Source organism: Chinchilla lanigera, unplaced genomic scaffold (assembly GCF_000276665.1).
Source record: "Chinchilla lanigera isolate Chin_1 unplaced genomic scaffold, ChiLan1.0 scaffold00053, whole genome shotgun sequence".
Taxonomy (NCBI): Eukaryota; Metazoa; Chordata; class Mammalia; order Rodentia; family Chinchillidae; genus Chinchilla; species Chinchilla lanigera.
The window spans coordinates 15,324,948-15,350,568 of NW_004955454.1; the positions used below are offsets into that span (position 1 = coordinate 15,324,948).

Here is a 25,621-nt window from a genome sequence, read left to right on the forward strand (position 1 = left end):
AAAAAAAAAAAAAAAAAAAGAAAAGAAAAAGAAAAAGAAGAAAAAGTCCCTCCAAGTCCTTGACTCTCTCAAAGGCAATCCAGGGGGCACCAAAATGCAGAATAGTATAAGCCACACATCTGAAATACTTGAAAACATAGCCAAGCAAGTTAGAAAAATGCTCAAAGAGATACTCAGCAGGATTAGAGAAGATATATGTAAACATATAATGGAAGTAATAACTAAAAATATGCAGAAGCTCTCAGAAGACACTAGTAGGAAGCTTGCTGAGCTAAACAAAAAGATACAAAACGTGAACGACCAGCTTACAAAAAAATTAGAGTGCATAAAAAAGTTTCAACAGAGATCCAGGAAATTAAAAACCATATTGAAAATATAGGCAGCAAGATGGACCAATGTAAAGAATTTCAGAACTAGAACACAGTGATGTTCTCAAAGACCAGCTACTCAAAGATACCTTAAAAACAGCAAGAGAAGATGAAAAATTGACCCAACAAGTGCTAGCTGATGCAAAGAAGACTAATCTAAGAAAAACTGAAATAAGTGAAAAATTAGAAGACAATACAAACAGTACTTAAAAAGCCTGTTTACAGAAATAATGGCAGAAAACTTCCCAAAATATAGAGAAAGATATAGACATATAGTTAGTGAGGCATATAAAACACCAAATAGCCATGGTCAAAGAGAACCTGTCTAGCCACATTATACTCAAAATTCCAGAAATCTATCTTAGGGAAAAAATCTTAAAAGCTGTTAGAGAAAGGCAACAAATCACACGCACATGTAAAGCCATTCCAATCACAGTAAACTTCTCTATTCAAACCATAATGGCCAGAAGGGCTTGGAATGAAGTGTTTCACACCCTAAAACATAACAACTTCCAGTCAGAACTTATATATCCTGCAAAACTTTCCTTTAAAATTGATGGAGAAATAAGGTACTTCCATGACAAAGAGCAACTAAAGAAATTCATGCACACCAAACCAATGTCACAAAAAATTCTCAAGGACATCCTACAAAGAGGTAATGAAGTCAACAATATCAATAAGTCAAACAGGAAGGAAAACATCTGGGGGAATTAATAGCTAAGCAATAGGGGAAAAATGAAGAAATCACCAAGAAAATAATGCAATGACAGGATAAGTCAATAACTCTCAGTAATAACTCTCAATGTGAATGGTCTCAATCCCCCAGTAAAAAGACACACATTAGCAGAATGTATGAGCACCAAGACATATAATAATCAAGATTCCATAAATTAAGCACAGGTACAGAATATTAATCCTGTTAGAGAAAAGAAACAAAACACCTATAAAAGAAAGCCTATCAGAATCACAACAGACTTCTTAACACAAACCTTTAAGTAAAGGAGATCTTGGACTAAAGTATTTCACATCCTGAAAGAAAATAACATCCAACCCAAATGGATGTACCCTGAAAAACTTTCTTTCAAAATCTTTCAAAATCAATAGAGAAATAAGATACTTGCATGACAAAGAACCAGAGAACAGCTGTTCTACCAGCTCTACAAAATGTTCTGAAAGATATTTTAGTAAAAGATAGTGAAGATCACAATGCCAAGAAAACCAATAGAAAGAAGCCACCGGTCAAAGCAAACAATTAGACAGAAAGGAGAGACATGGAACCAACATCAGAAAAACAGTATGTCAAAGATAGGCCAATACACGTCAGTTATAACCATCAATATAAATGATCTCAATTCACGAATCAAAAGAAACAGATTGGTAGGTTGGATCAAGAAACAAGATCCAACAATATGTTGTATGCAAGAAACACATTTAACTCAAAAACAAATTCATAGACTGAAAAATCAAAGGATGAAAAACAATACTTCATGTGACATAATCCCAGGAATAGCAGGATCCCCCCCAATAGCAGGATAGCTATTCTAATTGCAGACAAAGTGAACTTCAAATCAAGACTGATCAAAGAGACAAAGACGTTCATTACATACTTGCTAAGGGAAAACTCCAAGAAGATAACAATCATAAATATATATGCACCAAATACTGGTGTACCCAACTGTGTAAAGCAAATATTAATGGACATGAAAGATCAAATAAGCACTAACAATTGTAATAAAAGACCTTAATGCCCCATTGTCGCAAATAGACAGGTTAACTAGACAAAAAATCAACAAAGAAATATCATACTTGAACCAAACCTGTGAACAAATGGACTCAGTGGATGTCTGTTGGAGACCTTTTCCATGGTGACAGTTATCAAAGATGCCTGCAGTGAGTCCCTGGTCTCCTGCCTCGTGTTATTGTGTGCAGTAGGATGAAAGAGCAGAGACAAAATAGAGTTGCAGGCAGGGACCTGGGCTGAGCAGTTTTTGTGGGCAACAAAAGGCCATGAGGCGCCCAGAACCTTGGCATTTATTTATTGAGTAAAATGGTGAGGGGACTGTGGCTGGTTGTATTAGACAAACAGTGAGCCAGGCAAGGCTTGTAACAGAGGGGACAAAGCATCCTTGTACACAGTGATAAGACAGGTGCAATGAGGAAGCTGTAGTTTCCCAGGTGCCTTATCACCTTCAGCAGGTCTTATCTTGCCCTGTGAGTGTCACAGCAGTCATTAGTTCTAGGGCTTCCAGTTGTGACCAGAGATAAGCAGGGAGTTTCCCCATTCGAATCAGGTTGAAAGGGCAGGACAAGGACAAGTTTGGACATCCGCTAGACTCAGTGTATAATTCGAGGTCCCCAACAGATGTCTACAGTGTTCCACCTCACAACACTAGAATACACATTCTTCTCAGCTGAGTGCGCGATGTTCTCCAAAATAGACCACATACTGGGTCACAGAACATGCTTAAGTAAGTGCAAAGGAGTTGAAATTATCCCATGCATATTATCAGATCACAGTGCAATGCAATGGGAAATCAATGGCAAAAGAAACCACAAGAACTACAAAAACACATGGAAATTAAAGAACACCCTCCTGAACAATCACTGGGTCCCAGATGAAGTTAAAGAAGAAATTAGACAGTTTCTACAATCAAATGATAATGACAATACAATATACCAGAATTTGTGGGATACGCTGAAAGCAGTCTTACAAGGGAAACTTGTAGTGGTGAACTTTCACATCAGGAAAAGAGAGTAAGCTCAAATAAACAACTTAAAGAGTAAGCTCAAATAAACAACTTAATGATGAACTTCAAACTTCTGGAGTAAGAAGAACCAGTCAGGCCCAAAGCTTGTACAAGGGAAATTACAAAGATTAGAGCAGAAAATAATGCAATAGAGACTGAACCAATGAATCAAAGAGTTGGTTCCTTGAAAGATTAAATAAAATTGATAAACCCTTAGCCAAGCTTATCAATAAGGACTCACATTCATGCAATAGGAATGAAAAGGGTAAAATGACAATGAACTCTGCAGAAATCCAGAAGATTATTAATATTTACTTTGCCCTTTTTTTTTTTTTTTTTTTTTCCGGTACCAGGAATCAAACTCATGACCTTGCGTTTGCCAGGCAGGTGCTGTGCCGCTGAGCTAAATCCCCAGCCCCTATCAATATTTACTTTAAGAACCTTTATTTTAATAAGATGGATAGATTATAGATATGATGGATATTTTAATAAGATGGATAGATAATAGAAGAAATGGATAGATTTCTTAGATATGTATGGATTGCCAAAGTTGAATCAAGAAGATATAAAAATTCTAAATTACTCAATATCAGTCAATGAAGTTAAAGGTGTAATTAAAATTTAATAAAAAGAAAAGCCCAGATCCTGATGGATTTGTTGCTGAATTCTACAAGAAATTTAGAGAAGGGCTAATGCCACTACTCCTCATATTCTTTAATGAAATTAAAAGGGAAGCACTGCTCCCAAAGTCTTTCCTGGAAGCAAGCATTACCCTGATGCCCAAACCAGAGAAGGATACAACCAGAAAAGAGGACAACAGGCCAATCTCACTAATAAACATAGATGCCAACATCCTCAGTATGACACTTGCAATCAGAATGAAACAAATCACCAAGAAAATGATATATCATGACCAAGTGGAATTCATCCTGGGAATGCAGGGGATGGTTCAACATATGCAAATCAATAAATATAATATAATATATCAACAGGGCCAAAGTAAAAAGTCACATGTTCATCTCAATAGATGCAGAAAAAGCATTTGACAAAGTCCAACACCCATTCCTGATAAAAACTCTACAGAAAATTGCAATAGATGGTTTTTATCTCAATCTGATAAAAGCCATCTATGACAAAACAACAGCCAACATCATACTAAGTGGACAAAAACTGCAAGCTTTCACACTACAATCAGGAACAAGACAAGGATGTCCACTATCACCACTCCTATTTCATATAGTTCTGGAAACATTAGCTAGAGCAATTAGAGAAGAGAAAGAAATAATAGGAATAAAGGTAGGAAAAGAAGTTAAATTATGATTATTTGCAGATAACATATTTTACATAGAAGATCCCCAAAGCCCTACCAAAAAATTTCTAGATTTAATTGCCAAATTCAGTCATGTACCTGGATATAAGATCAACACTCAAAAGTTAGTAAGCATTCCTATACACAAACAATGAACTCACTGAAAAAGAAATGAAAGAAACCACATCTTTCAAAATAGCATCAAAAAATGAAGTACTGAGGAATCAATCTAAGGAAGTAAAAGTATTTGCACTGAAAACTACAGTACTCTGAAAAAGAAGACTGAAATGAGACCAGAAAATGAAAAAGTATCCCTTGCTCTTGGATAGGAAGAATCAACATTGGCCATATTCCCAAAGTTGTTACACAAATTTAATGCAATCTCAATCACAACACCTATAGTAAAGATCACAGAATTAGAAAAAACAATTCTAAAATTTCATTGGGACCAGAAGAGACTTAGAATAGCAAAAATGATTCTGGGTAACAAAGGCAAGTCAGGAGATAGCGCAACCCCTGACTTTAAATCATACTACAAAGTTACTGTGATAAAAACGAATGTACTGGCAAAAAGGCAACCAGACCTGAGGATCACGGGACACATTAGAAGATGCAGAAACAGCTCCCAATACACTCCACCACCTTATCTTCTACAAAGAGGCTAAAGATGATCCTCCTGCCTAAGCCTCCTGAGTCCCAGGATTACAGGCATGCACCACCATGTGCAGTGCAGAACTCTTGAAGACACAGGTGTAGGGAAAGACCACACAGGAAATATTACAAAGAACCAACAAGTGGGATCTCATCTTATTAAAACGCTTTTGTGAAGCCAATGAAATCATCAACAGAGTGAAGAAACAACCCAGTGAGAGGCAAAAAAATTTTGCCAGCTATTCATCAGACAACTCAGAGGTCCACTTTTTGGATTGGGTCTTTAAATTTTGGTGGCCTAATCTTTTTTTAGTTCTCTATATAGTACAATCAGATAAACATCAATACAATAGTAATGGAAGACCTCGAAACCACAGTTACAAAAGGACATATCAAGTAGAAAAAAAATCGGCAAAGAAATATCAGATTTGAGCTCAACCTCCGAATAATTGTACTTAATAGGTATCTACAGAATGTTTCATTTAATAACAGAATACACACTCTTCTCAGCAGCACATGGCACTTCCTCCAAAACAGATGACATATTATCCAAAAAGCAAGAATCCAAATCATCCCATGCATATTATCAGATCACAGTGCAATGAAACTAGAAGTCAGTGGCAAAGAAATCACATAAACTATGCAAGCCCAAGGTAATTAACTAATACTCTCTTAATCAATGGGTCACAGATGAAATTAAAGAAAAAATTACTTTCTACAATTAAACAATATGTCAGTATGACATTCTGGAACTTATGGGATGCAATGAAAATAGTCCTCAGAGGGACATTCAGAGAGGTGAGTTCCCACACCAAAAAAGCCAGAATGAGCTCAAATAAATAGCCTAATGATGTACCTGAAGTTCCTAAGAAAACAACAATCCAAGCCCAAAGATAGTATGATGAAGGGCATTCTAAAGATCAGGGCAGAAATTAATGAAATTGAGACTTAAAAAAAGTACAAATAACCAACGTATCAAAGAGTTGGTTCTTTGAAAGATTAAACAAAATAAACAGCCCCTTAGCTAATCTTACCAAAATAAGGAAAGAAAAGACCGAAGTGCGTGCAATTAAAAATGAAAAAGTTGCAATCACAAAGGATTCTGCTGAAATCCAGAAGGCTATTGGTAACTACTTTGAGACCCTGTGTTCTAATAAAATGGAAAATTCAGAACTGGATAAATTCCTAGATACATAGGAAATACTGTAGCTGAATGAGGAACATATAAATGTCCTGAATAAGCCAATATCAGTCAGTGAAACTGAAGAAATAATAAAAGAGAACTTCCAACTGAGAAAAGCTCAGGTCCCAATGGATGCACTGCCAAATTCTAAAAGAAGTTTAGAGAAGACCTAACATCAGTACTCCTCAAACTGTTTAATGAAAATGAAGGGGCAACACTATTCTGAAAGTTATTCCTCAAAGCAAGTATTACCCTGATTCCAAAATAAAAAATGACCCAACCAAAAAAGAGAAACACAAGCCAATTTCTTTAATGAACACAGATGCAAAAGTAGTCAGTAAGATACTGTCAAGCAGAACGCAGCAAATCATCAAAAAGATCATGTACCATGACCAAGTAGTGTTCCTCCTAGTGATGTAGGGATAGTTCAACATATGCAAATCAATTAATCACATGATTACATCGAAAGATGCAAACAAAGCATTTGACAAAATCTGACATTCATTCATGACAAAAACCCTTCATGAAGACAAAATCTGACATTCATACATGAAGAAAACAGAAATAGAAAGTCTTTCTCAGAACCTGGTAAAAGCCGTCTATGACAAACCAACTGCCAACATCATACTAAAAGGACAGAAGCTAAAAGCTTTCCCTCTAATATTAGGAAGAAGACAAAGACATCTGCTATCACCCCATATTCTTAATATAGTTCTTGAAACAACTGTAGTGATAGGATAAGAGAAAGGAATAAAAAGGATATGGACAGAGAAGAAAGAAGTTAAATTATCATTATTTGCTGATGACAAGATCCTCTACATAGAAGACATCAGAAACTGCATCAAAATACTCAGAGAACTAACAGCTGTATTGATAGCATAGCAGGACAGAAGGTCAACACTCAAAAATCAATAGTGTTTCTGTACATCAATAAAAACTCACTGAGAGAGAAATTAGGAAAATAGCACTCTTCACAATAGCACTAAGAAAAATGAAAGAGTGTTATTTCGGTTCATGAATGCTTTTGCTTGTGAACAATTTGGTTCTCAAACAGAAGTGTTAGGCAAAATTCTGTTTCTATTTGTGAACTTTGTGTTGTGTGACAATCATGACTGTAGCCGTTCTACTCACATTAACATAAACATGGCCACCTTTTCCAGAATCATGGAATGAATTACATTCACTAATCAATGTACCATTATACTTAGGAATTCCCTTAAGCAAGCAAGTGAAAAACCTCTACAATATAAACTATAATACTCTGAAAAAGGAGCAGGAAGAGGATGTCAGAAATAGAAAGGTATCTCGTGTTCCCAGATAGGTACAACCAAGATAGCCAAAATGTCCATACTTCCAAAACTGTTCTATAGATTTAACTCAATCCCAATCAAAATACCAATAACATTCCTTACAGAACTGAAGAAAGCAATCCTAAGATTCATATGGAACCAGAAAAAACCTAGAATAGCAAAAACAATTCTGGGCAACAAGGGCAAGGCAGGGGGCATCACAATTCCAGCCTTCAAATTATACTACAAAGTTACCATGCCAAAAAAAAAAATGGTATTGGGAAAAAACCAGACATGTGGATCAATGGAACAGAATAGAATATACAAAAATAACTGCAAGAGCTCTCAGCTAAGTTATTTTTGACAAAGGAGTCAAATACCTTTGCTGGAGGAATGATAGCCTCTTTAACAAATCACCCTGGGAAAACTGGCTATCCACATGTCAAAGGTTAAACCTAGACTCATATCTCTCCATGTACTAAAATAAAATTGAAATAGATCAAATATCTAAACATTAAAACAGTAACACTTAATCTGTTGGAAGATAAACTAGGTAAAGTTTTGAAGACATAGGTGCAGGCAGACTTCCTGAATAAAACTCTGACTGCTCAAGAAATAATACTAAGTCAACAAATGGGATCACAGCAAATTAAAAAGCATCTTCATGACAAAGGAAACCACTGAGTGAAGACGCAATCTGGAAAAGGGGAAAAATTTTTGCTGGTTACTCCTCAGACAAAGGATTAATATCTAGAATATATAAAGAACTCAAATAAATTAGACCTCCCAAAAATGAAAACCTAATTGAAAACAGCCATCTGAAATGAATAGACACTTCTCAGAAGAAGAAATACAAATGGCAAATAAATACATGAAAATGTGTTCAACATTGCTGGCCATTCAGGAAATGCAAATTAAAGTAACACTGAGATTCCACCTCCAGAAAGAACGGCTGTCATGAAGAAACGAACCAACAACAAATGCTGGCAAGGCTGTGTGGAGAAAAAAACCTCTTCTCCATTTTTGGTAGGGCTGTGAACTGATACAACCAGTATGGAAATCAGTATGGAGATTCCTCAGAAAACTAAAACTAGAGGTTCTGTGTGGCCCAGATGCACCTCTTCTAGGAATCTTCTCAGAAGAATTAAAGACATCATACACAGTGATGTGTGCAGAGCCATGCTTACAGCTGCACAATTCCTAACAGCTAAATCTGACAAGCAGCCTGCATGTCCATCAACACATGAATGGATAAAAGCTGTGTATTTATACACAATGGAGTGATATGCCATAAAAAGAATAAATTGGAGTCAGTTGTGGGGAAATGGAGCACTCTGGGACCACAATATTAAGGGAAATAACTCAGACATACAGACTTAACTGTTGCATGGTTTCTCTCATGCGAAAAACTCAGTATACATATAAAGCACAAAATAAAAGATAGATCATAGGGAAAAAGAGAAGGAAAAAAAGGTACTTTATTACAATGCAGACAAAGTGTTTAAAAGTGTACTTTAACTTAGTACAATTGTCTTATATGTTTTTATATGTTCTTTGGCCTATTAGTCTGGTTTTCAGAACTGCATATATGATAATTAACTTTATAAGATCTTATGAGATAAATAAATCTGATGCTGGAAAAATAAGTGGGGGATAGAGAGAGATGGAGAAAAGGAACTGAAATGTATTAAGTACACACACCAACCACCTACTGCTAAAAGCAAAAAAAAAAAAAAAAACCCACAAAATTTAATCTTTAGAAAAGGGACATAGTAGAGGCTGTTGTTCACCGAACATTAGTACATACAAAATTCTGTGTCAGATATTGTGTATCTGTTACCTCACTCTGTGTAACAGTTGTATGAGGAACTGCAACCATTTATAGATATGGGAAAAGAGTCTCAGAAAGTTCAAATTGCTTGACCAAGATTGCATAACTACATTGATTTGAATCCATATCTGTGTCTTGGGAGAGCCTGTGGCCAACATTATGAATTCTCATTTTTCCACTCTTAGAAATTGCCAGTTATCAGATGGAGTCATCTAATAGCCCTACCATCCCTGGTCACCCTTGCGCCTGACTAATACTGTCTGAAGGGAACATCGTGTGGCAAGTTCTATAAATATTCTCAAAAGGCAAATTGGTGCCTTAGTCTCTTTCATCTCTCCTTTCCTGTATCTGCTGCCTTGACCATACTGATGGGGGCCACCCTCTCGGGATGGCGAAGTGAAACATTGCCAGAACCCAGCTCTGGGAGCTTCACAAAGCAGAACCTACCAAAGGGACATAGAGGACATAGCTTTTCCACCTCTGGACTCCCACCTTCAAGGGTATGTTTTTATTCATTTATTTATTTTTGGTACTGAGGATTAAATCAGGGCCTTCATGCTGAGCTACATTCCCGTCCTCCTTTATAAAATTTAAATCTGAGACAGTATCATTAAGTCGCTAAATTATCCAGACTGAGCTAAAACTTGTGATCCTTCTGCCTCAGCCTCCCAGAGTACCAGGATTATAGTTCTTTGCCTGTTTACCTGGATTTTATAGTTCCTACATCACTGTTATAGCTGAGCCAGTTTAAGCTAATTCAAAGCTCAGTATCTTGCAGGGGAAGCTACCTATACAGGAATGGAAATGTGCAGAAGAACTAAGTATAAGTTGTTAGGTACAAGATGGCAAACGCCCGGGTTCTTACCGACTAGAGTCCTGGAATTACTTCTCTGGTGGTGTAAACCTTTGGTTCGAGCTGATCTTCTGCTGTGGAACATATATCATCTGCTGAGTACAATTATAGCTTGAAGGGGAGGGTACATGAACTCACAGTTGCGTTGTTTGGGTGTTCTGCTTTAAGCAGAAGTCACTGCAGTGAGTAGGGGCTGGAGAATAGCGCACAGGAGCATAGACCTGAGGGAATGCAGCTGTGTCCCAGGTGGCCCTTTCTACCTGCAAACTCTGACGGATGGGGTGGCAGTATGGAACCTAAAGAAATGTGGATCGTAGACGACGACCTTAGCAGAAGTAAGACTGCAGTCCCGACTCTTCCCTGTACCACCTGTTGAACATCTGCCGGACAGAAAATCCAGAATAACAGCAAACATCAAATAATGGATGCAGTACTGCATCCCCTGTGGTACACCTTGGCTTTTGATGGATTAAATGGGGAAGGGATAAAGAGGGATAGAGCGAGAGAGCGAGAGAGATCAGCAGAGCACAATTTTAAGGCTTGGGGCTTTATCTAGGCAAGATCTTTGACAGCGGTTGATTTAGTTCAGTGAGTGTGAAAAAACCAACACACTCACTGAGTTACTGGAATTGTTTGCCAAAGCAGAGACCAGACTTGGACAAGTCTGTGATTCTTCGCACCTGCAGTTTGAGACAGTACAATCTTCCAGCCTGGGGAAGGAGGTAGTCTGCAAAGCTTAAGTCTGCTGTGATTTTGGAAAATGCCAAATGGCAAAGAAACCTCCAGGTCGATGTGGGGGACAGTAGACAACAGGGCACCTCAAAAGAGCAATGCCAGGCAGGGCTGCCTGAGACAGGGAGTCCTCGTGACTCCTGCTCAGCAAGAGTGCAGCACTGTGGAGCATTTTTGTCCATTTTCTGCCTGTTTCAAAGTAGAAAGTGCTTTTCCTCTTTCCCCTGCCTTTCCTTTTCCTTTTTCCTCTTTCCTCTTCCTAAGCACAGCTTTTCTGCTTCTCAAGCATACTGCATGAGTGTGATGGGGGTAAAATGCTTTTTTTCCTTTCTGCACGTGAGACCCTGAATATTGTGATCTGATAGAAGGTGCTTAAAAAAAAAAAAAAAAAAAAAAGGAGGAGCTGACACCTTAATTTTTCAGTGCTCTCCTGGGTTCAGTCCTTGGATTTCATTTCTTCGATTCCTCTGGGGACTTGAGAGACCCTGCCATTATTCCTCAGTCAAAGCCAGATCATGTCTTATAAGAAACTCATGAAAGGACTTTCAGAACTGCTTCAGAAAGTGACAAGAACACTGGGATGAGTGCGTTCAGAGTGAGCAGATGTATTCTGAGGGGAACTGAAGGCAGGCAATGTGTTCTTCACTGTAACACAATTTTAAAAATTTCAAACAGTCTGTATATTTTGATCACACCCTGTGCCCTGCCTGGGACCAGATCAGACAGTTGTCATTTCCATCTTCACAAGCAGCCGCCTCAAGGGATGAACCTTCTTATGGGTTTGGTTCTCAATATGGTAATAAGGTTACAGAGGAGAAAAAGAGAAGGATCTTCAAAGCCACTTGCGGTTTGTGCACTGACAGCAACGGGAGATCACTTGGTAGCCAGAAGAAGTGAGCTGGAGGTACTTGGGTGGGCCCAAGGCAGAACACCGGTCTGAGAAAGCTGAAGGTGCCTAAACTACCATTCTTTCTCTCCAAAGAGTGGCTCTGTTTGGGATGTTATTAGTTTATGTTTAATGGCTCAAATTCTCAGTCATGTTTTCTCAAGTTCTGTCTCTCAGAGGTTGGAAGTAGGCCTTTCCAACCATCTCTGCCTCCAAGATCCCAAATGGCTTCATTAGACAAACCGTGACCCTCTCAGCATCAGGACTCTGAGTGGGAAGGTCAGAAATGTTTCCTTTCCTATTTGGGCATCTGCTATAAACTGAATGTTTGTGTCCTTCCCCTAGTCCCATTCACATATTGGAGCCTTAATGTCCAACGTGATAGGATTAGGAGGCAGGGCCTCTGGGAGGTAATTAGGATTAAACAAAGGCATGGAGGTGGGGCCCTCAGGATGGAATTAGTGTCCTTGTAAGGTAAAGCACTCTCTTTCTCTCCTGTTAAAAGTCCATGTGAGGGCACTGTGAGAAGCAAGCTGCCTATCAGGTAGAAAGAGGCCCCTCGTCAGAAAATAAATCATGTGGCACCTTAAGCTTGGACTTCCGGCTTCTAGAACTGTGAGAAATAAATTTCTCTTGTTTAAGCTACCTAGCCTATTGTTTTTTTCTTCTGAGATCTTAAACTCTGGCAGCATCACAGCATAACACTGCAGTTAAAAAATTTAAAAAAGAACATGGTCACACATTTGCACCCAGCCAAACTCCTTATAGCGAGGCTTCTTCTTGGTTTTTGAGTAGCTCAGGGAGACCGGAAGGCCAGGCTATGCACCCTGAAGTGAAGAGGGCTGGACGCTGGCCTTGCAGCCCTCCCTTACTTCAGGCTTGCTTAGGTGCTGAGCTCTTTGATGGTGGCTTCATTAGGACTCAGTTTCAGCTGGAAACGGGCATGAGACGCATGCTGAGAGCCTCGCTCCCCAGAGCCGTTAAATCACCTTGTTATTTATTGCTCTCTAGAATCCTCTAATTTACATGTGGTCTCTTCTCATAGGACGGCCTCAAGTAAATCCGAATCTGTTCGGACAACTTTATGGGTATTGTGAAACCACAATTGAATTTCAGGCCTTTGTAGCAGTCCAGCTGAGACGTACTCCAATTAGAAATAATTGCTGCTAATGCTGTTAGGACGCGGTGGATGCCCACTCCGCCCGACCTTTGTTCTGCTAAATTTCCTCAGAGTCTCTTTTTTATCCAACTAAATAGACAGGCCCTCAGAACATACTCTTGGAATTGCAATACAGCAGCAATATTGTGCCTGTCTCTTAATTAACCTTGTTAACCAAGGATTTGGAGCATCATTTGGGGAGTCTGAGGGCCTTTGATCCTCACGGCATACATCCACAGTCGAGTGGGGTATCTTTCTGGGAAATGAAGCGCCTGCGTTCTCTGGCATCCGCTAAATAGCTTTTTCGCTCTTTCAGTCATGATGTGATATTCTGGTTTCGTGGTGTAATAGTTGTGAAGTGCTTGGCTTGGTGGCAGGCGAAGTAAATGTTAGCTATCATTACTATCTATTATCCTTACTATTATTATAAAAGGTTTTTTAGGAAAGGAAATAGAGGAACAGAATTGTCAAAAACACACAGGCCGCTCAAGATGAATTCCATCCTCCACACCGCAAGGCCCTTATCCCTCTAAGGAAACCTTGCCCTCAAAATATTCAAAGTCCTGATTCTTTGGACTGTTATGGAGTCTTCTGGGGTACCTCTTGTCTCAAGAGAGGAGGGGACAAAAAGGCTGCTGTTTCTCCTCGCAGGGCAGATGCCCGGACCAGCCCGGGCGGAAGTTCTAGGGGTGTGGTAATTAACACATTTTTCTCAGTCGTGCTTCTGTAGGTAATCTCCCAGCCATCAAAGCAGTTTGCACGTTGATTAAACTGTAAGAGCCCAACAGTTCTGAGGTGAGGGCCGCACTGGTGAAGGTAAACATGTAAAAATGTTCATTCCGGGGAAAATACAGGGACAGGAGCCCCGACTTGAATGGTAAGTTCGATGCTTAATCTGACCATATGAATACAGCTTTTGGATCCACTGGTGCCAGTAAATGAAGTCAGAATTTCATTTTCAGAGTGAGAAGCAGCCGTTCTGATCTCTTTCAGGAAACACGTGACTTGGAGTGTTTCAGTCTGAGATCACCACTCAGGTGAAGGTGAGTGTCCTTCAGGAAAGGCTCATACAAGTCCCTCCTACAGTGGGACCTGATGGGCCTTCAGCTGGACAACTGGCACATGGTGAGCATCCAGGGCCTGAACAGCCAGAGTGAAACTGCTTCGGGAGGGAGGGCCCAGGCACAGGCCTTTTCTATGCTCCATGACCTGGGTTTAGAAAGGACAAAGTGGAGGGCAGGGTGACGCAGAATCCAGAGCTTTGGTGTGCTCTGGAGGGAGAGCACCGGGTCGCCACATTCCTGACACTCTCCCCAGACCCTCACATCCCACAGAGGCAGCCATGGCCACTCGTCCACGGGGTTCCCCTCCACAATGACCAGAGTCAGGGCAGCCCATGAGAGAAACATCTTTTTATTATTTCTGTGGCAAATGGCAATGGCAAAATGGGGCATCTTCATTTTTTTTTTTTTTTAAACAAAGAAACTACAACAACAAAACCCAAACTCAACAGCAAAAGGAGAAAGCAACGTCATCTGCAGACACCGGCTGGAAATTCTAGTGCAAGTAGCGGATCAGAAATAGCACTTGTCTCCAAACATACTCCATTATTAGACAAAAATCCTTTTCTTCTTTGAGCGGATCATGATGTAGTTCTGGGTATCAGGTGGCATCAGCCACAGAGCTGGTCTTCAGGCATTCTTCTTTTGCCCAGTGAAGCCATCCATGACATTAAAGATGCCCATATAGTCAGCGATAAGCAGCCCTGTCTTGATGGGCAGGACGCTAAAGAGAAGACAAAACAGAGTAACTTTCTTGGTTATTATCTGTGAAAGCATCTTTACCAGCCTAGCTGAAACCTGTCGCCTCATGTCACGGGTGAAGCCATTGACTCATGCACACATTATGCGGTCCCAGTGCTGCCTGCCTCAGGGTGGCTGGGCTTTGTCCACTGTGTGGGGTTCACCTGCTCAGGGTCTCTACCCGCTCCTGGTCTTACTTAGGTTACTCAATTCACTTCTCATGTCAGTTTCCTAAGCACCATCCTGGGTAACAACTCAGAGGAAGCAGGGAAGTCTCCAGTGGGGCTGGGTTCCCAAAAGGGAATCTGAGAGTGGAGATTAGAGCGCTGCCTTATAACTTCCACTCGGAGATTCCCCTCTCTGATTTTATATTTCTTGGTAGCACAATGTCCCCTCTTGTACCTTTTCTTCTTTTATTTTTAGTGTTTCTTCCTTCCCACGCACCCCTTCCCCCCACCCCAAAGAAGACAGTTGCCACAACGCAACAAATTTCTGTGCGTCTTGTTCTTTCCTGTACCCTTAGGTCTTGGACGATGCGTGACGCACATATAGCACTCTCTAAATGTGGTTGGAAAAGTGTCTGAAAGAAGGTCTGATGTACTCCCCTTTATGCAGCCCCTCTGGGCTTCCTCTAGTTCTCAGGTAGCCCTGGATTTCAAACTGCTTGTCAAGGATCACTTGCCCTTCCTCACACAGGCTGCGTCAGCCACACTGACGGTCTCGCTTATGTGACATGGGGTCTGGAGAAGGTGTAACAGTGGTGGCAAGTCTACGGCAAGCGTGCCATTGCGGGGTGTCTGTTATCACTGAAAGCTCTAAAAGGTTCACCGTTTCTGATATAGGATGCAAGAATGGGTTCTGGTTCATCGCACAAAGTAGATACAATTCACCAATGAGAAAAATTTCCGAGCACAAGATATGCATGTAGTGAAGATGAGGTATAACACCTTGTTCAAATACTTGAAGAACTGTCACTATGAAGAGGAGTGAAATTGCACAGAGAGCCTGTGGGCACAGTGAGAGCTAACAAGAAACATATCCCGTTTCCACTCAGCAGAGGAGGCTCCATAGCGGCATGTGCTTCCTTGCGAGGAGACACCCTTGTGAGGTGTGTTACATGATGAGCACAAGACAAGCATCTGTCTTCAAAGGCATTGCGATCTGCTCCTGGAGAGTTCAGTAACCACCTCCTTTTGGTAGTAATACAGCACTAAGAGTAAGGAGGGTCCCGCCCTTTCCCTGGACTCCTGGCGGCCCTACAACTGCCAGCTTGGCTCTATGTCAGCAAATGGGTCCAAGAAGCATTCACTGACATGTAGAAGAGTTTCCTTTTTAAAGCAGGGAAAAGTGTTCCAATGGGAAGGGGAACAAAGGAAGGGGGAAAGGAAAAAGAGAAAGGAGAATAGAAGGAGTAAAGTAGAAACAAAGCTTTTGTAGGTGGGAAGGTGTAATGGTTGATACATTGTGTCAAGTTGAGAAGTTGAGAAGTTTAAGCAGCTCAGCAGGGGGCCAGGGTCCTCACTTTGTAAACAACCTGAGCCTGTGCAGAAGGAGAGCACCAAGATGGTGTGAGTGCTACACCCACCCTACTGGAGGAAGCCTGCTTACAATCTAAGGGAGGAAAAGAGGCTCCATGCCTTTTGTTCTTGCTCCTTTTGCTCCTGCTGCTTTTGCTGTCTTCCGTGGCCTTGAACTGTTGCCCTGTGCCATGTGCCACCCTGCCTTGGAGCCAGCCAAGTATGGACTGAAACCCCCACAAACTGTGAGCTAAATAAACCTTTCCTTCCTTCATTTTGGGTATCAGGTATTTTGTCTCAGCAACGAGAGAAAAATAACTAAGACAGAAGGGGAAGAAGTATTGAAAGGAGCAGAGGGGAATGGGGAAAAAAGAAGAATCAAGATATATTATGTACAGGTACACATTCCCTATGATTAATGTGATCATTATGTATATCAAAAGTATAACAATAAAATTAATTAAAAATTCATTAATGTAAGAGATACATTTTTAGGTGGCTCCTCCTGGAGGGATTTAGAGTAGATTATTGACCAGCGTGTTAGAGAAGTGATGCAACTGATACCATTACCTTTTTAAAAGCATCATGAAATACAAAAACTTTGGCATGTACAAGTATAGCTGTTCCTGCAGAATAGCATCTACTATTTTCTGGACGACATATTCCAGTTCCAGAATTGGCAACAGAGTAGGGCTACTAGAAGATAAACAAAAATAAATAAATTAATAAAGTAACATAAATAAATAATTTATTATTTATAAAATAAAGTAAAGCATAAATTAATACAAATAATTCTATAAATAAAGTTCTATAAAAATAAACAATTTATTATTTATAAAATAAATAAAGTAAAACATAAATTAATAAGTTAATAAAAATAATTCCATCAAACAAGGATAAAAGGATTGAAAGACAGCATCAATTATTTTTTCACCTTCCAGATTTTATGTACTCTTCATATTTACTCCCTGGTAACCACATAACCAGAATCTGAACTGGAAAATGATGATTCTAATTAATATGGTGATGTTATGATAAACAGCAGTGTAAAGTCATATTCAACAAATAGCCTAAGGTTTTAAAGCAGCTCACTGAAAACAAACTCCTTGCTGTCTCCATGGATGCAGAACTAGGGACCTGTGCCTCCTGTGGACAAGATGTATCTCTCTCCTTCCAGCCTCATCCCAAAGGTAATGGTATTAGGAGGCAGGGTCTTTGCAAAGTCTTCAGGTCGTGAGAGTGGAGCTCTTGTGAATGGTTATTAGTGCCCTTACAAGAAAAGCCATGAAAGAGACATTCTACTCTCATTCCCACTCCCAAAGCCACGGGAGGGTACAAGAATGAGAAGGCACTGGGGCTGGGGATTTAGCTCAGTGGCAAAAGCGCCTGCCTGGCGTGAGTTCGGTTCCCGGTACCGGAGAAAAACCAAAAAAAAAAAAACCCAACAAAACAATGAGAAGGCACAATATGCAAACCAAAAAGGGGCTCTTATTGGACTTTGGATCTTAGACTTCTAGCCTCTAGAACTGTGAGAAAGAATTTTCCATTGTTTAAGCCACCTGCTATATGGTGTTCTGTTATAGCAGCCCAAACAGACTAAATTTTTCTTTAATAATTTCCAGTCTTGCTGGAATCAGGAAACAGGGTTGAATAGGGTTGGGTGGCAGAAAGGATCTGTGGCCAGGACAACCCAAAGATGAATAAGCAGGTCCAGGGCCACATGGCAACTGCCAATTGGACACTGCCTTAATAAACCATTTCCATTCCACTCATGCAAAGAAGCAATTCTGAAACCATTTTAGAGTTAGGGTGAATGCTGGAGAAATGTACTCTAAAGAATTTTTAAGAACAGAACAAAATCAGAGAGCTAACCAATCATTTTAACAATATGATATTTTTGAAACCAAAAGACATACGTACCCAGTAGCACAGCCCTCAAACATTCCAGTTTTTATAAAAAATGGACACACAATTGTGGTTTTGATCCCCTTTAGTTTTTGGGCAAGTATTTCTATGAACATAGATTCAGCAAATCCATTGGCTGCAAATTTACTTGCACAATAATCTGCAAGAGAAATAACACTAATGTACACAGACATAGGTTCTTTCTTGCATTGTGCCACCCTGTGCTTTGCAGATGCTGAAATTTATACCAACTGAATGCTGAGAGAAGCTCACAGAATAAAGTCATTCTGATGGTTCCAGGTGGAAACGAGGACTCTGTTAGGAACTGGACTACACACCATTCATGCTGGATTCTGGCAAAGAACTGGTCTACATTTTGTCCATGCGTTGAGACTTTGTAAGTTGAAGGCGGTGAACTGCTATGTCAAATGCATGAAATTTCAAGGCAGCACAACATTAAGGCTACTATAGGGGGACTGCTTGAGTTTTAAGCCAGATTTACCGTGAGAAGTGGAAGCAAACAGCAATGTAGAAAGATCTGGAATTTGGCCAAAAAGGAACACCTTCAAAATTGTGCTAAAGGAGCAGTGGCTGCTAAGGAGATTAGTGCACTGAGAGGAAGCCAAGCCTGGGCGCAGTGGAGCAAGCCTGCAATCCGAGCTACTTGGGAAGTTGAATCTGGAGGACTGTAAGTTAGAATACAGCCTGGGCAACTTTGCAAGTCCCTATCTAAAAAAAAAAAAAGTTATAATACCTTGGATCTGATCACCTGTACTACCTAAAAAAAAAAAAAAAAGTAGAGTGCTTTGCACCAGGACAATAGGAAAGATGCCCCCAAGGGTATCTCAGGAATCAACAAGATGTCACCTATCACAAGTTCAAACACTTTTGTTTGAGGAGAGAGCCCTGGGGTGCCCTGTTCTAACCAGGGAAATTAGAGAACTGTTTTCTCTGGATTTATTTTGCCCAGGGTCAGCCATCCAGGTACTCAGAGACAGCTGCAATCATGGGCCCAGGTACAGCTTGGGGCAGCAGCAGACTGTGGCAAAGGCCCATGCAATCTTTGTTTTGCTGGCATGCAGAATGAAAGAGGTAGGGGGTCAGAAAGGGTTCCGAAATTTCAAAGGAAAGCCTTGGCAGCCAGACAGCTTGTGGCAAGAGCAAACTACTTGTAAATGGCCCCTGACAGGGTGATGTGCGAAGCTGTGACAGCGAAGCCAAAGCTGCAACAGAAGTGAAAGTTGCCAGCCACATGGAATGTCTGCTGCGGGAAGCTGCAGGCAGTGAGCAGAGCTACCCAAGAGAGGCTACAGGGTCACGCAGGGGTGCTCGAGCCTTTAGTAGCCCATGTTTTCCCACTTGTATGCCTTTGGATTTAATGTTGGAGCTCCTGAGTCTTAGTCTTGCTTTGGTCTGACTCCTTGCTATTGTTCAATCTTCCCTTTTGGAACAGGAATATTTGTCCTGTGCTACTATATCTTGGAAGTATGTAACTTGTTTTTTGATTTTTACAGAGGATATAGCTAAAAGTTTGCTTTGAGTCTCAGGAGAAACTTTGGACTTGGACTTGTGAGCAATGCTGGTGCTGTTAAGACTTGGGGAACTTGTGGAGATGGAGCAAGTGCGTTTTTCATTGTGAGACGTACATGAGCTTCTAGAGGCCCAGGGCAGAATGTTATGGGTTAGCTCTCAAGTGTCCTCCAAAGGCCCCTGTGCTGAAGACTTGGTTTCCTGCTTGCAGTACTGGAAGGTGGTGGAAGCTGTAAGAGGTGCGGCCTAGTCAGGTGTGGTGGCACATGTCTGTAGTCCCAGCTACCCGGACTAGCTGAGGCAAAAAGACCTCAAGTTCAAGAACAGCCCATGTAACTGAGTGAGACTCTGTCTCAAAATTTTATAAAAGGGATGGGGGTATAGTTCAGTAGAGTGCTTGTCCGGTACATGCAAGGCCTGGGTTTCCTTCTCATCATCAAACCAAATATACAAACAAAAATACAAAAACAAAAGGTGAGGCCTAGTGGGAGGAAGTTAAGTCGTTGTGGGTATGATTTAAAGGATCTATTCAAATGTTGGCACCTTCTTTCTCTCTCTCTGTGCTTCCTGTCCAAAGTCGTTGAAAATGAATTGCCTGCTGCCCCCGTGAGATGCCGACTTCTACGGATCTTTTAACAAAGGGCTTCCTGGCATCAACTTCCGCTTCTCAAATACTTTAAAATACGGAGATAAAACTTTAGGGTAAGGCAGGACGCCCGTGGCACCATTGTGGTAACAGTGCCAGGTGAATTTAGTCACTGTGCACAAAAGAATATTACACGAAGTCGGACTGTGCCCTTTGGAATCATTAGGTCTTATGTAATCTGGGAAAATGCACATTCCAAGTTCACGTGAGGATAACCGACAGGCAGTTCTGTAGCACCATGAAGTTGCCATCCCCTTGTATCGTTGACTGTACTTCTTGGCTTATTATTCTCTGTTATTAGAACATCGAGTCAATGCTGACTGTTCAGAGCGACAGTAAGTTAGGGTTATTAGGAGTTCTTCAGTGGTAAAACACTACATTTCTCTTACCTGCCAGCCCATTGACTCCAACCAATCCAGCTGAACTTGAAATGCAAACCAAGTGTCCATGGTTATTAGCAATCATGGCAGGTAGAAAGGCTTTATAAGTCTGATAAGAGTAAAGAAAAATTTTTAACATTAAATGGCACATTGTATTCTTCTGTCTCAGCTGTTCACATTTAAGTCTTTTAGCTCATAAAAAGTACCCAAAGTCAATGCGCTGGGAACATAGCTCAGTAGAGTGCTTGCCTAGCATGCACAAAGTCCAGGTTTTAATCACCAGCAGCATACACATATGTACAGGTACATGTGCACACTCTCACACACACACAATATAAAGAGTAAGGGGACAGCATCTCAGAATGCCAGAATAACTTTATATCAATTAGAAGAAAAATAATTACCCATAAATGTGCTTTAAAATTCACATCAAATGACTTTTCCATAAGCTCATCTGGGCAGTCCAGGAACTTTTTGCCTGTTACAATTCCAGCATTGTTGATTAGGATGGAAACATCTCCAACTTCTTTTTTAACCTAAGTTGAAAAACAAGAATGATATCACCATGGTAATATTTCCTTATATGATGTAGATTTTATTCTCCTATGGTTATAGATATTATATTATTTTATAGAATAAAAAATATTTTGTTTTGCAGAGTCTGAGCTACTAGAGATCCAGTTCTGATGCTATTTTCTTTCCACAGTTAAGACTGTTTTTATACTCTGACTGGTAACTTTGTTCTATGCTCTGTATTAGTAGCAGACCATTTTAATCAGTGCGATGATACATAAGAACAGCTTTCTTATAACCAAAATGAGGTTTTGGTCAAGATCTACCACACCCAGAGATGGGGCAGAGTAGGGAACAAATGCAGGAAGAAGATAAAACATATAAGCTTAAGATCTATGAGCCATGTTTCTTGCTGCAATACTGGCTGGTGTGCGTGTTTAATCACTTCTACTTAGGAAATAAAAATTCTAGGTAGAACATTAGCCTCTCCTTCTATTGAAACTTCAGAGTATAATCTCAGCTCCTATGTGAGAAGTGGACACAGACTTTTCCAGGATTAATGAAGGTTGTTCTTGGTTGTGTCTGAATTTCATGACTATAATTTAGATCATACAGCAGTGGCCCTGATGCATAGGTCTCCTGGGCCTTACAGGAGGCTGACAGCAGCACCGCTGCATATGTGTGTGCATGTGTGTGTGTATGTGCTTTTGCCACTGTGGATGGTATAATGTGTTGGTGCAGTATGGCACAGGGCAGCCTGTGTCACTGAGGCCAGGAGAAGCTGCCATTGTCTCATGTGCTGTTTTGTAAAGTCTAGGTCCCAGCATCAGGGTACTGTGTTTTGGGCACTTACACTAGCCAACTGACTCGGTAGGTTAGGAAACATTTACGATGGGGTAGACACTAAGGGAACCTTATGTATTCTGCTAGAGTTTTCATATAAAAGCACCAGAAACAATCTGCAGGTTTGATTTGTGGGTGGCTAAAATATTTTACCAAATCCAACTTGAACAGCAGTCAAAGGTACAGACAACATTTTTCTGCTATACCTGAGGCAAAAGCAAAAGTCAGAAAGAGACTTAGGCTGGAAGACAGTACCAGTATTAGAGGCTGATGTCCTAACTCAGGATCAGGGATGGAAAAGCCAGAGCTTATACCACAGAGAAAGAGATGGGCTCATGTACTCTACTTCATTATTGCTGAGAAATACTAACACAGCAAAACGCTCGTGCTTGGAATGAGAATAAGCTTACTGGTACTATGCTTGTTTTATAAGGCCCAGAGGTCATATTCAAGGGAAAACACAATGAATTCTAGTTTTGGAGGTTTGTTTTTTTTTTTTGCACTCACTATTCTCTTTAGCATAAGAGTGAGGCAACAGTGTGTTTAATTCTGTACTCTTGCAAAACTCACCTGTGAGCTATGCCCCCCTTTTAGCTTGCTCATCCCATGAATGCTCACACTACAAAAACAAAAACCTGCTGGGAGGCCCGTAAGCTGCTCTGTGTGTCAGAGTCTAATTGTAAATGGTCAAGGTGACTGATGTGAATTTTCCAAGCATGAAGTTTTACGACCACAACTGATAGTGATAGTGGCAGTAGGGAAAGTTCTGCTTCTACCGGTGATCACATGGCCCACAATCATGGATGTCAGAATTCAGTAATCAATTTTGTAGAAATTTTCACACAAATAAATTCAAGATCTTAGACTCTTATCTTTTGGGCGGGGAACTAGTGACGGTAACAATGCAATTGGAAGTACGCTAGGTCAAAGTGATTTTGATTCACACAGCCTATGAATCAATCCTTAAATTCAGGGCACTGCCACATGTCACAAGGATTAGCGACAGCTTCTTACCTCCAGCTTGTTCTTATGTTTATTGCTCAAAATAACCTCTGACCCAGTGCCATGGGGCAATGCCAGCTTTCTCAACTCAAGACCAAGCTATGGTTAATGGCAATAGGCTCTCAGAGTTCTCAGATCCTCAGCAGAGATAACACCGGTGTACTACCCTGAAAATTCTCTCCTGATCACTCTCTTCAGGGATACTTCCGCATTAGTGTTATTACGGTTTGATCTAAAAATGTCCTCCAAAGGCTCATTTTTTCCGAAGCGGGGCTTTTCTGTATAGGAACGGGTTGTATCAGGAAGGCACCAACCTCAGCAGTGGATCTGCCTGTTTATAAATGCATGGCTGAATGGGCCATGGGGACTTGGGGCCCGGGGAAGGAGGCTCCCGGGGCATGCTTCTGAGGGACACAGCTTTTCTCGCTCTCCTCCGCTCTTTTTGTCTGCTTCCTGACTGCCGTCAGATTAACCGCTTTCTCTGCCATGCCGTTCTGACCTAGACGTCAGGCCACAGACTGGAACATGGGAAGCCACGAGCTAAGACCAACCTTTTCTCCTTTATGTCCACTAATTCCCACCCCTGAACAATATACTTTAGATCGAAGGAGCATTACAGACAGGCAAGTGGGTTTTGAGAAAGACAAATGAACAACAAAACTGGTGTGATATACGATGCCTCATCGACGGGACATACGCCAAAGTCTCACTGCCCCTCAGCATGGTGAGTCCTCAAGACTTACCTGATCAGCCACTCGGTAGACCTCCTCCTTTCGACTGCAGTCACAGGTGTAGGCGTACACCCTCGAGGCGCCAGCTTCCTGGGCCATCCGGCGCGTCTCCTCATTTGCCTCGGTATTGACATCCCAGAGAACCAGCACAGACCCCAGGCGGACAAACTGCAAGGCTAGGAGCCTCCCCAGTCCACTCCCAGAGCCTGTTATGAGGACAATTTCACCAGCAACACTCTTCCGTGGCTTTGGAATGACAGTAAAAGTCAGAGCCACCAGAATACTAAAAAGTGATTTTCCTAAGAAAACAAGGAATTTCTTTGACTTCAGGTAGGAAGACATGTTCTGGCTGACACCTAAAAAGCAAAATAACTGCTTAGTATGTGGAGCTCCACTTTTTGAAGTTGTGAAAGTAACCGAGCCTGATTTAAACACTGTTCCTGGTAAAAGCTTCTGAACTCCAAAAGGGGCAGGGGTACGAAGACCCCCGGCAGCCTCCAGCAATATTCCTTCCATTAGGAAATCCACACCAGGTGACCCAGCCAGGCCACCTTGCCCCCTTTTAGGCATACCACTGTTTGAGTCACTGCCAGAGGACAGAGGTCTACTCCGTGGTCACGCGTGTCATCCTGACCCGGCTGCCACAAGAACTCACAATGGCAGGGCATTCTAGACTTCAGGGTGCTCAGCTGGACGCCACCATGCTGTGGGACCTAGAACAGACCTGTGGTTTATCCATGTCAGCAGATGCTCCCCAGCGCCTCGAGCTGAGCAGCAGGAAGCCGCCTCCGTGGGAGGTTCGGGGTGTTCGCTGTTCCCCTCCATACACACTGATGTCTAGAGACTGCACTAGAAACCTTCATCTCTCACTGACCTTCTTCGCAACTTTGGTAAAAATTACCTCATCTTTTGTGCCCTAGCTTCTTTCTCTACGAAGGGGGAACCCTAACAGTTTATGCCAACACTTACCGCACAGGGAGCTGAAGGAGCAAAAGAGAACACGGGTGACATATCAAAGCGCATTGTTAGGTCATTACTGGTCTACATGAATCCCCTGAACAGGTCGGGGTGTGCGATTGGCTTGGCCCTGCACACAGCGGTCCCCCAGGCGTACGCCGGGAGCGGAGGGGGACTGGCTGTATTTCAGCGCCACCAGCTTGCACATCGTCCTGCCCTCCACTCCCCGGTCTCTGTAAGGTGGCATAACCATAAAGGAGATGCCTTGCTAGGACAGTGCCAAGCACCTAATGACAGCAAAATCACTACTCTCTAGAACTCTGGTGGCTGTCCTCGCTGGCAACAGCAAATTCTGCTGGCTCTACTAACGAAGGTCGGGCATAGTCAGTCCTGCAGACAAAAGGGTCCATTTCCATCTTAGGTAAGGAGGCTTTCTTAGGAAGGTACCCCTGTCTTAAGTCTGATCAGGCGGCAGGGTGAGCAGGCACGGATGCCCAGCCAGGGGCGGGTGGGACGGTGCGGGCCGGCGGACTCCCAGCCGCAGCCTCCGCTGGAGCGGGCGGGCAGGTGGCAAAGGGCGCAGGAGGTGCCAGCGCTCACAGCAGGGAGCGGGGGCTGGGTAAAACAGGAGAGGCCAGCAGGGCGGGAGGGCGGCCGGCGGCCCTGTGTGCGCGTGTGTGCGCGCGTGTGTGCGCGTGTGCACGTGCGTGCGTGTGAGTGCGCTCGTGTGCGCACGTGAGTGCACGCGCCCCAGGGGCTGCCCCGCGGCGGGAGCGGGGCTCGGGGG

The 25,621-nt window shown here is 41.8% G+C and overlaps 1 protein-coding gene across 1 annotated transcript; it reads right to left on the bottom strand.

The window, feature by feature from the left end:
* Positions 1 to 14,405: 14,405 nt before the first annotated feature.
* Positions 14,406 to 24,233, bottom strand: Sdr16c5 (short chain dehydrogenase/reductase family 16C, member 5). The gene is made up of 6 exons (XM_005396088.2): positions 23,890 to 24,233; positions 21,193 to 21,324; positions 20,798 to 20,897; positions 18,248 to 18,392; positions 16,898 to 17,023; positions 14,406 to 14,793 (listed from the first exon to the last, which is right to left on the bottom strand). The coding sequence occupies exons 1-6, from the start codon at positions 24,217 to 24,219 to the stop codon at positions 14,700 to 14,702; spliced, it is 927 nt and encodes a 308-aa protein (XP_005396145.2). The 5' UTR covers positions 24,220 to 24,233; the 3' UTR covers positions 14,406 to 14,699.
* Positions 24,234 to 25,621: the final 1,388 nt, after the last annotated feature.